This window comes from Crassostrea angulata, chromosome 5 (assembly GCF_025612915.1).
Source record: "Crassostrea angulata isolate pt1a10 chromosome 5, ASM2561291v2, whole genome shotgun sequence".
Taxonomy (NCBI): Eukaryota; Metazoa; Mollusca; class Bivalvia; order Ostreida; family Ostreidae; genus Magallana; species Magallana angulata.
The window spans coordinates 26,092,874-26,105,957 of NC_069115.1; the positions used below are offsets into that span (position 1 = coordinate 26,092,874).

General features: G+C 32.6%; 1 protein-coding gene across 8 annotated transcripts in view; it reads right to left on the bottom strand.

Annotated features, from left to right (window-relative positions):
• LOC128183593 (dentin sialophosphoprotein-like) overlaps positions 1-13,084 on the bottom strand; it is a 193,202-nt gene that overhangs the window by 49,372 nt on the left and 130,746 nt on the right. For all 8 annotated transcript variants that reach the window (XM_052852692.1, XM_052852689.1, XM_052852688.1 and 5 more), the window contains one exon: positions 871-1,068. In XM_052852692.1, the coding sequence (XP_052708652.1) occupies positions 871-1,068 (198 nt within the window). The remainder of the gene's footprint in view (positions 1-870; positions 1,069-13,084) is intronic.

The following is a 13,084-nucleotide window of genomic DNA, read 5'->3' on the forward strand; positions in this document are numbered from 1 at the left end:
TACAGGCAAATATTTTCGATCAACTTGTTTAACAGTAGATCACACCACCCTGGATTAAACATGGCTGCAGCTACATGTAAGACTGCAATGAATTAACCATCATGGTTTTACTTGGAAAGGATTAATGTAACGGGGGTAGGGGGGAGGGGGGTCGGTGTTAAATACCGCATAAAACTTCTTCAAGGTGCAGTCAGTTGCATCAAAAGCATTAAAAATATTTTTCAAGCCTGATTAAAGCATTTCCATCAAGGTAGCAGACATTTAAAACTTGCTTTATTGTTCGTCCAGTATCTTTTCCCTTACAGCTATACACAACCACTAGTCATGGCATTGTGAATTTAAAATATTGGTAGAGGCCTCCAAGTCCACTATTACTGTTAACTTTGTTTGTTCCTATAATTCCTAATTCAGAATTCATATTCACCTCAACATACAGGTTCCTCTTTCTAAATTTAGTCAAGACTGCATAGTTAGTGGTATTTATATAGGATGAAGTTGTGTAAGTAAAAATGCAAATGGACGAGGAACAATGACAGATATACAGATCACGCTAAGTCTATTGGGTGTCTTGAGTGCCCTTAAATTGATGCATATATGCTGATGACAACAACAAATACTGTGGTTTTATTTATATTCAAATGCATCAATTTTCGTGGATAAAGCAAAAATTAGTTTCAAGGATACGTAAATTCATGGCCAATGGCCCTTTCAATAGAAATTTTTGTAGAAATTGCACGCCAATGAACATTTGATTTCATGGATGAACTTAACAACGAAATCCTTGAAAATAGGTATTCAACGAATATTGATGAAACCACAATACTGGACAAAGTCTCGTCAGGATTTGGCTATAATAAAAGTGAAACTTACCAATGAAAGGTTTGTTGATTTCTTTACAAGTGGTGTCTAAAATCTTAGATGGACCCCAGGATAAGACAATGGAGTTTTCTCCTTTATGCTCCATATGTAGATTTCTAGGAGGAGTTGGACATCCAAGCTGTGGGAAGGAATGAAAGTACTGTTCTTCTTCCTCCGAAGGGTATGGAGAGAGGGAGTGAGGAACGGTCGCTAGAAGAAAGAAGAAACAAATAAAAGGCCATGACTCCAAAAGCTCAAGGTTTACATCAAAACTTAAAAGTAATATGAGCTGTATTTTCATGTCAATTTTTTTTTTTTACAAAAATGTTATTTTCTACTAAAATGACAAAAGATATCATGGTTTTTAAATTTCTGTTAGCCATATCTTTGTGGGAAAAATTGTTTAGAAGCCTCAATTGGAGCAAAATTGAATGATTGTCATCCTGTACAATTTAAAAATTGATCTGCTAATATTACTTACAAGAGAAATCTTTCCTTTGTTGGTTTTTTCAAATCTTGTTTATCATAAAAGTTTAAGTTACATGCAGATTTATCATACTAGCAGGTTTTTGCAGCAAAATAAAATTCTAAAAAATACATCTCATATTGCTTTAACTAATCGTCTAAAGAAAATATGACAATTATAAGTGATTTAAGTAACTTTTTTACATTGTTTTTTTTAAACAAAAAATTGTCATTGCCCAGAGGAAAGCTCACAGTTTTGCCAGGTAAATAAATATTGTAATGCTAAACAAGAGGCCTAGGGGCCACATTGCTCACCGGATCATGAACAACAATAGCCATAACTGTGATTAGCTGAGCATAACAGAATCAAATTCAAAACAAGCATTCTGAGAGTATTGCATAAGCAATACACGTCCCCTACCGGTTTGTATTAATCTATGAAAGGTTCCAAGCACACAACTATTTCAGAGCTATTGTAAACGAGATGTCATGCTTTAATCAGAGATAAAAGAACAGAGGAAATTAAAACTATATAGTTGATATAGAAATTAAATAGGAAATAGGTAAAATAATACTCTTTATTTCATCTCCTGTAATTTCGCCAAGTCTATTCTGTATTCGCTGGTAAAAATTTGTGAAAACAATGCACTGTTATGCACAATATCATTTCTTACCGTCTTCTGTACCCCGAATCAAACGAAACAGTTAAACAGCCCAACCCGACAACGAACCCGATTGTAATAATACTACAAAAAAACCCTGCCGATTAAATTTACAACACAATGCTTGACACTATTTTATAGAATTTATTTGTTTGTTACTGACCTTGTTTATTCAGGTACACACCGAACCCGATAACGAACCCGAACATTAAAAAATTGGAATATGAAAAATTAATTTTCTCGAAAATATGTCAATCAGACGCTACAAAAGTGTAAACTTGATCTGTAGTTTGACATTTTGAAGCTGTTCAGCAAGTTTCATATTATTCCTCAAATGCATAAAGAAAAAAAGTGTGGAAAACTGAAGTGGGACAGACAGACGGACTGACGGACGGACAGACAGACGGACGGACGGACGGACGGACGGACTGACGGACGCAGAGGAAAGCTATAGTCCCCTCCGGTGAAACCGGTAGGGGACTAATAACTTGACAATAAAGTACAGGAAATCTTGCAACAAAATTAAAAAATCTGCAGATTCTTATCCACATAATACAAGGTCCCTTTTGTTATTTTAGATTTTTCTCTATTCCTAATGAAAATCCCCCCCTACCCTTTTGTTGTTCAACTTCCCTCCAAGGAATCATGATTGAACTACAATCTGCACAATCTGTGCTTTCACACAAGTTTCAGCTTTTTTTGGCCGAATAATTATCCAAATGAATTTAAAGATTTTTTCGCTATCTTCCCATGTAAAAATTTAATAGCCCCCTCCCCAATGTTGCTCCACCATACCCCATGATCATGATTTGATCAAACTTGAAACTAATATATAATTACTACCTGATGATGCTTCCACAAAATTTGCATTTTTCTTACCTAATGAATTTTAAGGAGAAAATATGTAAAGATTATAAGATTTTCTCTGTATATTCTTATTTAAACATGATCCCTCCCTCCATTTTGCCTACCCTACCCCCAAGGACCAGGATTTGATCAAACTTGATTCTACACTACCTAAGCATCCTTCCATACAAGGTTAAGCATTTCTTCTCTAATAGTTTATAAGAAAAAGATTTTTAAAAAATTTCTCTATACATTCCTATGTAAAATTTTATCCCCTCCATTGTGGCCCAACCCTTACCCTGGGATCTATGATTTGAACAAACTTGAATCTACACTACCTGAGGATGCTTCTTCACAAAATTGAGCTTTTCTGGCCCAATAGTTTTTCTTTACAATGCTATGTAAAACTTGACCCCCCCCCCCCCCATCGTGGCCCCACCCAGTCTGACTTAATCCAGCCCCCTCTAATTCACTACCTTGTAATTAACTACAACAAAGTGAATTAGTACGGGCTGGCTTTAGTCAGACTTGGCCCCATCCTTCCCTCAGGACCATGATTTGAAAAAAATTAATCTACACTACCTGAGAACACTCCAAACAAATTTAAGCTTTTCTTACCAAATTGATTTTATACAGACCTGTTTAAGAATGTTTACTATAAATATATGTGTACTATAAATTCTATGGATTAAATTCTTATTAAAATGATGTTTTATGAGTAATATAAGTTTCCTCAAACCTTTACGAACGGGTTCTTTTATAATTTTGCTGTGAATCGCAAAATTTGATCCGATCATTTCGGAGATTCGAATGAAAATGAAAGACTGAACAATAAGTGAATGCTGAACGAACAGTGAACGTTTTGTGAACGCAAAGTGAGCGCATGGTGAGCGCTTTGTGAACGGTGAGAGCGAACGGAGCGGAGAGCGCAAGTGAAGGCACTGTGAATGCACTTATAGCGAACAGTCAACGAACAAAATCAAATGCCTGAAGGCCTGAGAGGCGCATCGCATTGAAGGTAGCTAAAAACATCACTACAAGCATTTTTTTTTTGGCAGCATGAGACAACTGAGTGTTTGACTATCTTCCTTGACCAGTGGTTAAAGTATCAGGCTTGTAAACTACAGATGCAAAGTTCGAATGTGGCTGGGGTTTTTGACCATACTTCAGTATTGTCTGATTATTAATTATTCTTTCAATGAATAATGCATATTTTTCACTTATTTGAATTAAATACCCTTTTTATGCACCATGCCAATTACCATAATTAGAGTTATCTGTCATTCAAGAAACTTCTTAGAGACAGTAGACATCTCCAGATATAAGGAAGCAAATTTGAAAAACAAGGAAAACCTGGATTATAAACGTGGTAAATTTATTATTTGGATGAATATTTCGAAGAGCACTTTCTAAAAAAGTATAAAAATACCAAAAAGTTACCAGCATATAAAATTGGAAATTACCAATAAAGTATGTTTTCTGGAGATTACATAGTTTCATCTCTAGCGCAATATAATTATGTCATCTCCAGTAAAAGTAAGTAATAATCTCTTTTTGACAACTCCAGTGCAAATTTAAACATAGGTAATCATAGATTACTAAGCTCACCGAGACGGAGCATCACCATTATGAGACATCACCTTCATAAGACCACCTTTATCATTTTATATGAAAATCATACTTTATGATCTTGGATATTCATGGATTCTGTTTTGACAAAATATCGTATATCATCTGATAAAATTTTTTTATGATAATCATATGTTCATATGTTAATCAATACAATGATATAAAATTAAATATTGTATCATGTCATATTTATAATATATATCATATAAAACAATAAAATACCGTAATAAACAATAATGAGATATGATATTGTAATGTATGATATGACATTGTATTGTGTTATACCTTATTGTATTTGATCACATAATACAATATCATAAAATATAATACAATATAGTATTATATTACAATATCATATTACATAATACATCATAACATTGAAACATATTATATTGTATAATATAGTATGATATTGTATTGAATGACACTGAAACATATTTGATACATTATATGATATTATATCATATAATACAATATAATTTGATTCCAACATTGTATCTTATCAAATGATACAATATTATGTGATAAAGCAAAATATTATAAAATACATTATTATATTATACATATTGTATCATATGACACAATAATATATATTACAATATCATATCATACAATTTCATGTGATAAGATAATATATCATATAAACCAATATCATATCATACAATATCGTATGATACAATATTATATAATATTACAATATCATATAATACAATTTCATGTGATATAATTCTACATTTCTGAAACCAATATCATATTATACAATATTGTATGATATAATATTATAGAATATACAATATTGTATCATAGGATACAATATAATATTTTGCAATATCTTATGTAATTGTATCATGTGATAAAACAATAAATTAAAAATACAATATAATATTATACAATATTGTATCATAATATACAATACTATACATAACAGTATCATGATACAATATCATATCATAAAATATCCAAAAAATTGATACAATATCATATCGTATTGTATCTATACTACTATATTAAAATAATAGACTCGAATTTTTGGTCTTTAATACCGAGAAATCGGAAGAATACTGTCTTTTGTTTTATATATTTTAAACATCATTGGCACTTGAAGATTACCAATTTGTTTTTATTTTTTCTCAGTCAAGCTTCGCTAATTAATAATTAACGAAAATTCCTTAAAAAATCCCGGAAATCACCTTAATTTTTTGGATTTTACAATTTTGCGCTTGCGCAATACATTTACGCTAACGGGATCTTTAGCTTATGTTTCCACAATATCACATCTGCATGAATAAACTCAGAAATGATAATACAAATACGGGGAAATTTTCATTGGACTTTTGCTATATATTCTGTTCATATAAATTAATGATTTCTTATGAGAGAAAGTATAAAATAACAAATATACATTTCAACTAAGTACTTACTTTTGTCTTCGTGATGACAAAAAATATTTGATAACATGCAAAAAAGTTACATTATTATATTTGATAGGAGAGTGAAGATTGAATATGATTTATCGTAAAAATGAATAATGTCCTACGGACCCAGTTTTACAAAGAAATACGTGTACGTTGGTGAAAAGGTGTTGAATTCTTCCATTCTATGGATTAAAATTTTTAGTTGAAAGGTATTTGCAGTCTCAAAAAGGTATGATGTGATGAATTTGACTGTTATTTTTATGGCAACTTCATTAACTTTCTCCAAAATCGTTCCGGAGCGATTCTGCAATTTTCTGCTACATTACGGGTATAAGGGAGGCATTCTAACTGTGGTGAGGGCCTTTCCCGAGACACAGATTATTCAAACTAAGGAAAGTGTAGTGAAATCAATAACATTATTTTAGGTGTATAGCTTTGTTATGTAAAAGTCAATAATAAGGTGTGACAATGTACCTATTTCGTAAATGTCCGATATGCAATGTCAACCCGTGCACGCACGGGTCAAAGTCTAGTAACTTTTTATAATATAACATATGATATCATATTGTATCATATCAAACAATATTGTTTCATATCATACAATACTATATCATAGGAATCATGTTATATCATTTATCAACAAACACATCTATCTATCGAGCTGGTTTGAGTGAGGTAGGAGATTTCTTTAGCATCCTTGATAATGGAGATCAGGCTCTGCATATAAAGCAACCTCTGCATTTAATTTATAATAAAGTTAAATCAACTATGCAAGCAATCATCTATAAAACATGTGACCTGTTCCAAAAAACTAAACCTCATCCAGCATCCGAAACCTATGGCTCAGATTCAGCATTCAAGCCCATCAGGTGCATTGGTATCATAACACGCATCATCCATGCAAGTTTGGTTAAGTTTGGACCAATAATAACTAAGATATCATTATCAGAGGGCACTAGCAATTAAAACCTTAACTTCCTCCAGCATCCGCAACCTATGGCTCAGATTCAACATCCATGCCTGTCAGGTGCATCTGTATCATAAGACACACCATCCATTCAAGTTTGGTGAAGTTAGGACCTGTAATAACTAAGATTTATTTTCTAGCATCCTTGATAATGGAGATCAAGCTCTGCATCTGAAGCTACCTCTGCGATTCATTCATATTACAGTTAAATCAACTATGCAAGTTTGATATAGTACTATCATCTATTAAACATGTGACCTGTTCCTAAAAACTTAACTTTATCCAGCATCCGAAACCAGACTCAGCATTCAAGCCTGTCAGGTGCATCAGTATCATAAGACACACCATCCATGGAAGTCTGGTGAAGTAAGGACAAGTAATAACTAAGATATCATCATCAGAGGGCACCTGTTTCAAAAACTTTATTTAACCAGCTCTTAAAACCTTAACCTCCTCCAGCATCCGAAACCTATTGCTCAGATTCAGCATTCAAGCTTGTCAGGTGCATCAGTATCATAAGACGCACCATCCATACAAGTTTGGTGAAGTAAGGACCAGTAGTAACTAAGATATAATCATCAGAGGGCACCTGCAACAAAAACTTTAACCAGCTCTAAAAACCTTAACCTCTTCCAGCATCCGAAACCTATTGCTCAGATTCAGCATTCAAGCTTGTCAGGTGCATCAGTATCATAAGACGCATCATCCATACAAGTTTGGTGAAGTTAGGACCAGTAGTAACTTAGATATTGCTATCAATGGGCACCCACAACAAAAACTTTAACCTGCTCCGAAAACCTTAACCTCCCCCAGCATCGGAAACCTATAGCTCAGATTCAGCACTCAAGCCTGTCTGGTGCATCAGTATCATAAGGCACACCATCCATGCAAGTTTGGTGATGTACGGACCAGCAGTAACTAAGATATTGCTATCAAAGGGCACCTGCAACAAAAACTTTAACCTGGTCCAACAACCTTAACCTCCTCCAGCATCTGAAATTTAGGACCCAGATTCAGCATCCAAGTCTTTCAAGTCCATAAGTAGGTCCAGATGCATCATTCATGCAAGTTTGGTGAAGATAGGACAAGTAATAGCTTAGATACAGGACCTGCAACAAAAACTTTAACCAGGTCCGGACGCCGACGCCGACGCCACCGCCGACGCCGACGCCGAGGGTATAGCATAAGCTCTCCTTGACTTCGTCTTAATTAAGTACACTTAATTCTATATCAGTTCTTATGATTTCATAAATTTTCTTTTTAATTCTCCAGAAATTATTAATTTATTTCTGATATATTAATCTTATATATTAATCTTAACAAAAATTCACGCATGATTTAACTATTTTTACTCTCTTCTCATTAAATTGCGGGTTCCGTTGTATCGCGGTATGTTACAAAAAAATAGGATTCCCGTTTTTTCCGCGATTTTCCACAAGGAGTTCATGCACCAACTTCCGGATGAATGCAAAGAAGGTTGTCAAATATATCGGCAAATTTTTTTTTCTTACAAATAAAAATTTTTCCAGAGAGAAAGTAAGTTCAAAAGTCCACAATTTATCTGATGAAAAAAACTATACAAAAAGGCATACAGTAATAAAATTAATGTATATTTCATTCCCTCACCAGTTTAAGTGGCTTTGCTTCCATGAAGAATAATATTTTATTTTTAAAAAATAAAAACTATCCGTTGTAGTGAACCTGAGGCTTACAGATTTCCAATGCCGCGATACAATGGAACTCTCTATTTTGAATGCGAATAAGACTTGTGATTTAATTAAGGTGTAATATCCCTCTGCTATTAATTTTGCCATATATTTTTTAAAAAATTTCATATTGATTTTCATCAAAGTCAATATCAATCGATTCATATGAAACAAAAATGAAGTGATGAAGCGCTGCTAGATTTTTCAAAAATTGATAATGTGTCTAATCATAATATGAAGAAATCTAGACATAGTGATTAGAAAAAGCAAAATTTTATTATCGCAGCATAAAATTAAAAATCCAAAATGTATATGAAAATAATATATAGTTATATACATTTTCATTTCATATTACAAAACATATTGAAGCGCTGCATTTTAGTTCAGAATAGTACTTTGTTGTATAGGTTTGCAACAAAAATTGCTTCAATCAGCAAGAGTTATCTTTCTTTATCATAGACTTTTGAAGGTTTTACATACATGTTTTACATACACTGCATGATAAATTGCCATAGATTCTAAATTTTCAGAAAAAGGTTTTCTGTTTTCAAATTTGGATAAGATAATAGTAAATGGATCCATATATTCTGTAAGAAATCCTAAAAATTTAAACCAGAGCATAAATTTTGTCGTAACACAACAAGTGGATCAAGCGAATAATCTTCCAGGAATTGGTATAATATCAATATAGGGATTTATTGTATTGAATCAAATGAGATATTGGTGTTTTTTTTTAATTTTGTTTTCCCATATCTGCTCCCTCAGAATAGAAAAGCCTAATTAAATTTTAAACATTTGAAATGTTATAAGTCACATTTTTCCCAATTATAATTCATTCAGCCCTGTGAACGAGCTATAGATAAAGAAATAAAAACATTCCATCCAAATATTCTCTGGCCTAAAACATCAAACATCAACTGTACATGTACTCACTGAACAAGTACATAAAAAAAAATTATATTTAGAAAAAAAATTATCCATCGGGATGGGGAGGGAGGGGGGGGGGGGGGAATAGTAATGTAGATACATGTATTGTCTCATAAATACTTAATCATTATGATACATTTCTTGTAATATTTTGTAAAAGTTTTCTTTACTTTTTTGCCCCCTGCTTCAAAAAAGCCCTGGGGTTCAATTCGTTCCGGTCAAATTTTTTTTCTATATTTGAATTAATTTAAATAAGTCTATCGCCTTCCAACATAAATTAGGACCCAGCACCACCTCCCTTGTTGTTACATGCCTTAATAATTGTGAGTTAACAGAAACAAAGTGATATTATTTTCTACAGAAGTTATCTCTCTTATCAGAGGGACATTCCACCTTAAAGATAGCACACAAAATAAACTAAGTTAGTTGGGAAATTGATATCCTCAAAAAAGCTACTCTAAATACAAGCTTTTTGAATAGCACTAGTAACATGTGAAAATGAAAACTTGGTATATCTTTTTTTAGGGAAAAAAATAAGTACCGTGATATTATAAGACACCAGTATTTACTTTGCATAAATATTCCCAAATAAAACATTAAAAATTGTCTCTGATGTGCGTGAACTGGCACTGAGCAGTCAGTCTCTGACCCGTGTTCAAAAATGTGAAATAAGATTACGTAACTTGGGCTGTGCACTACTTCCACTGACCACAGGTCATGTAATAATTTCGTATATAAAATATTTATATTAGAATGAGAGTAAGTAGCTGTCTTGTTGGCTAGGAACAGATTTTGTATTTTATCACTTGATAAAACGAATAAGACGATGTCCAACTGAATGGAGGGGTGCGGGTCTTTTTGCACATGACCAATATTGGCTCTAAAAAGTACTGAAAGTGCCATTTTTTACTGATAATTTCTGATATTTACTGATATCGTACTGTTAGTGCTGAGAATTGCTGATATTTACTGATAATTTTACTGCTGTTACTGATAATTGCTGTTGGTTCTGATATTTACTGATGCTTTTGCTGTGAGCTCTGATAATTACTGATATTTACTGAGATTTACTGTTGGTACTGAGAATTGCTGATAATTACTGAGAATTACAGGCAAGGGATTTTTAAGAGATTAATTTTAATTACTGTAACATGCAAATTATATTTATTTAAAATTATCGCTAAACAAATATTTTTTAAAAAGAACTATGTAAGATCTAACTAAAGTTTTATCAACAGTAACTTCTTTTTTACAACCACAAAAATTAGATTTGATTATTCTTCTTATAATCTGCTTATTTATTTCAATGCATATTTTTTTTCTGTTTGTTCTTGTTCTAAGTTTTATTTTAGCTGATTAACACAATTCAGCACATAAATAAATGAATGTAGAAATTGCAGAATTGCTATATATCCCATCCCCTTGCGCCAATCCACTCGATACTACAGTGTTACATTGTATATATAGAACAATCCATAGTAAAAAAAAAAAAATTATAAAGATTTTAACCACTTTATGTAATTGATAAACATCTATTTAATGATTCTAAATTTTGAGCGATCAACTCTTTAATTGAACCGTGTTAAAATTTATAATTATAAACATAAGATGTTTTGTTCCCGGCCATAATCACTAATTTTGTTTTTAAAATAAAATCAAACACTTTTGTTTCACATTGTATTTCCCGGCCATTTATATTTGTTTATTCTGAGGCTGCAAGACATATATACAGGTGGACAATTTTCACACCTTGCCACGGTCACTCTGTCGTGTATATATTCTGAATGCTGTCTGTTAGTTCTGAGGGTTTTCTTGATCCCAGACATACAAAAGAATCTTTTCAGTGACTGCCAGACATATACACAGGTGGTCAATTTTCACACCTTGCCGTGGTCACCCTGTCGTGTGTATAGTCTGAGTGCTCTCTGTTAGTTCTGAGGTTTTTCTTAATCCCAGACATAGAAAATATTTTTTTCTGCTTACTTTTAGGCGTGGAGATTAAATATCTAAGCGTTCGTAGATTAAGGAAAATCAGTTAAATTGTGTGTCTTATTTTCAAAATTATATAGCCGCTGGTCATATAACCGCATACAAGTGCACGAATAAAGTATTAATGAGAGAGAGAGAGAGGTTTTCAATCAAATCGCTGTTGCAATCGGTGGTTATGATACTGTAATGGGACATAATCATGCTTATGCCTTTCTGCATTGACGCCTCAAAATACGTTATAATAGATTATCTGAGAGAGAGAGAGAGAGAGAGAGAAAGAGAGAATTAAAGCATGATAAGCCGTAACACTTTTTCACTATATTAAGCTGGTGTTCTTTGTAGTCTTAGAAAAGTTTACACTCGAAATCTTGTTTAAAATGGCGGTTGTGATGCTGAAATAGAACTTTATCGTGCTAATGTCGTTATGCCATTTTGACTCGGAAACTCAAATTTTAGGACTAGATAATATATGCGAGCAAGAGAGAGAGAGAGAGAGAGAGAGAGCGAGAGAGAGCAGGGTGGGCAGATTTACAATAATAGAACTAGATCATGACAACATTACTTAGCCGTGCAACAGAAGATATATTACATATGTATTAAAAGAGAAAGAGCGAAAGGTCGAACAAACAAAATTATTCTTCGCCGATTGTTACCTATTTTGATTTCAGCAAATAGTAGGAGAGAGAGAGAGAGAGAGAGAGAGAGAGAGAGAGAGAGAGAGATTATTTATCCAACTTTTTTTAATCAATTGAATGCGGAACAAATAAGATGATGAATATGAAAATCATTCTAATACATTATTTATATTGTTGTCAATAAAAATAATACTTTTCTCTTTGAATAAATATTCTCAAGATCATGGATTCCTGTATACGGATATTACGTAATGTCATACACAAGGTGCCAGACTGACAATTTACAAGGTTGAATTGCGACATTCAAACCTCTTGATCTGCTGAAAGTATGTATACTATACACAGATACTGCCTCGCTAATCTTTCTGTGAAGTAAAACCTCAAAGACATTATAAAGTCCTGACCGGGTATCTCTCTATTTTGAAAAGAAAAATAATCATGTTAAGAAATATGAGCTAGGTTTTTCATTGTTGAGAAAAAAATGTCCACCGCATTTAGAAATTAAAATTTTTGTGGAGTCTGCCTTAAGTTTAAGTACCAATTTTTGACCGGCTTTCTAATATTGTCTAAAATGTGATCTGTGAGTTTCCGAAGTTCAAAAGAAGCTAAATATCAAATAAATAAAACTTAAGAATATATAATTAAATAAATTGTGTTAAATCTGAAATATGTGTTATTTAATAATTAAAAGACAATGTTTTGGGCCTTAAAATATTCTCAGTAATTATTAGCAATTCTCAGTACAAACAGTAAATCTCAGTAAATATCAGTAATTATCAGAGCTCACAGCAAAAGCATCAGTAAATATCAGTAAATATCAGAACCAACAGCAATTATCAGTAACAGCAGTAAAATTATCAGTAAATATCAGCAATTCTCAGCACTAACAGTACAATGTCAGTAAATATCAGAAATTATCAGTAAAAAATGGCACTTTCAGTACTTTTTAGAGCCAATATTGGTCATGTGCAAAAAGACCCGCACC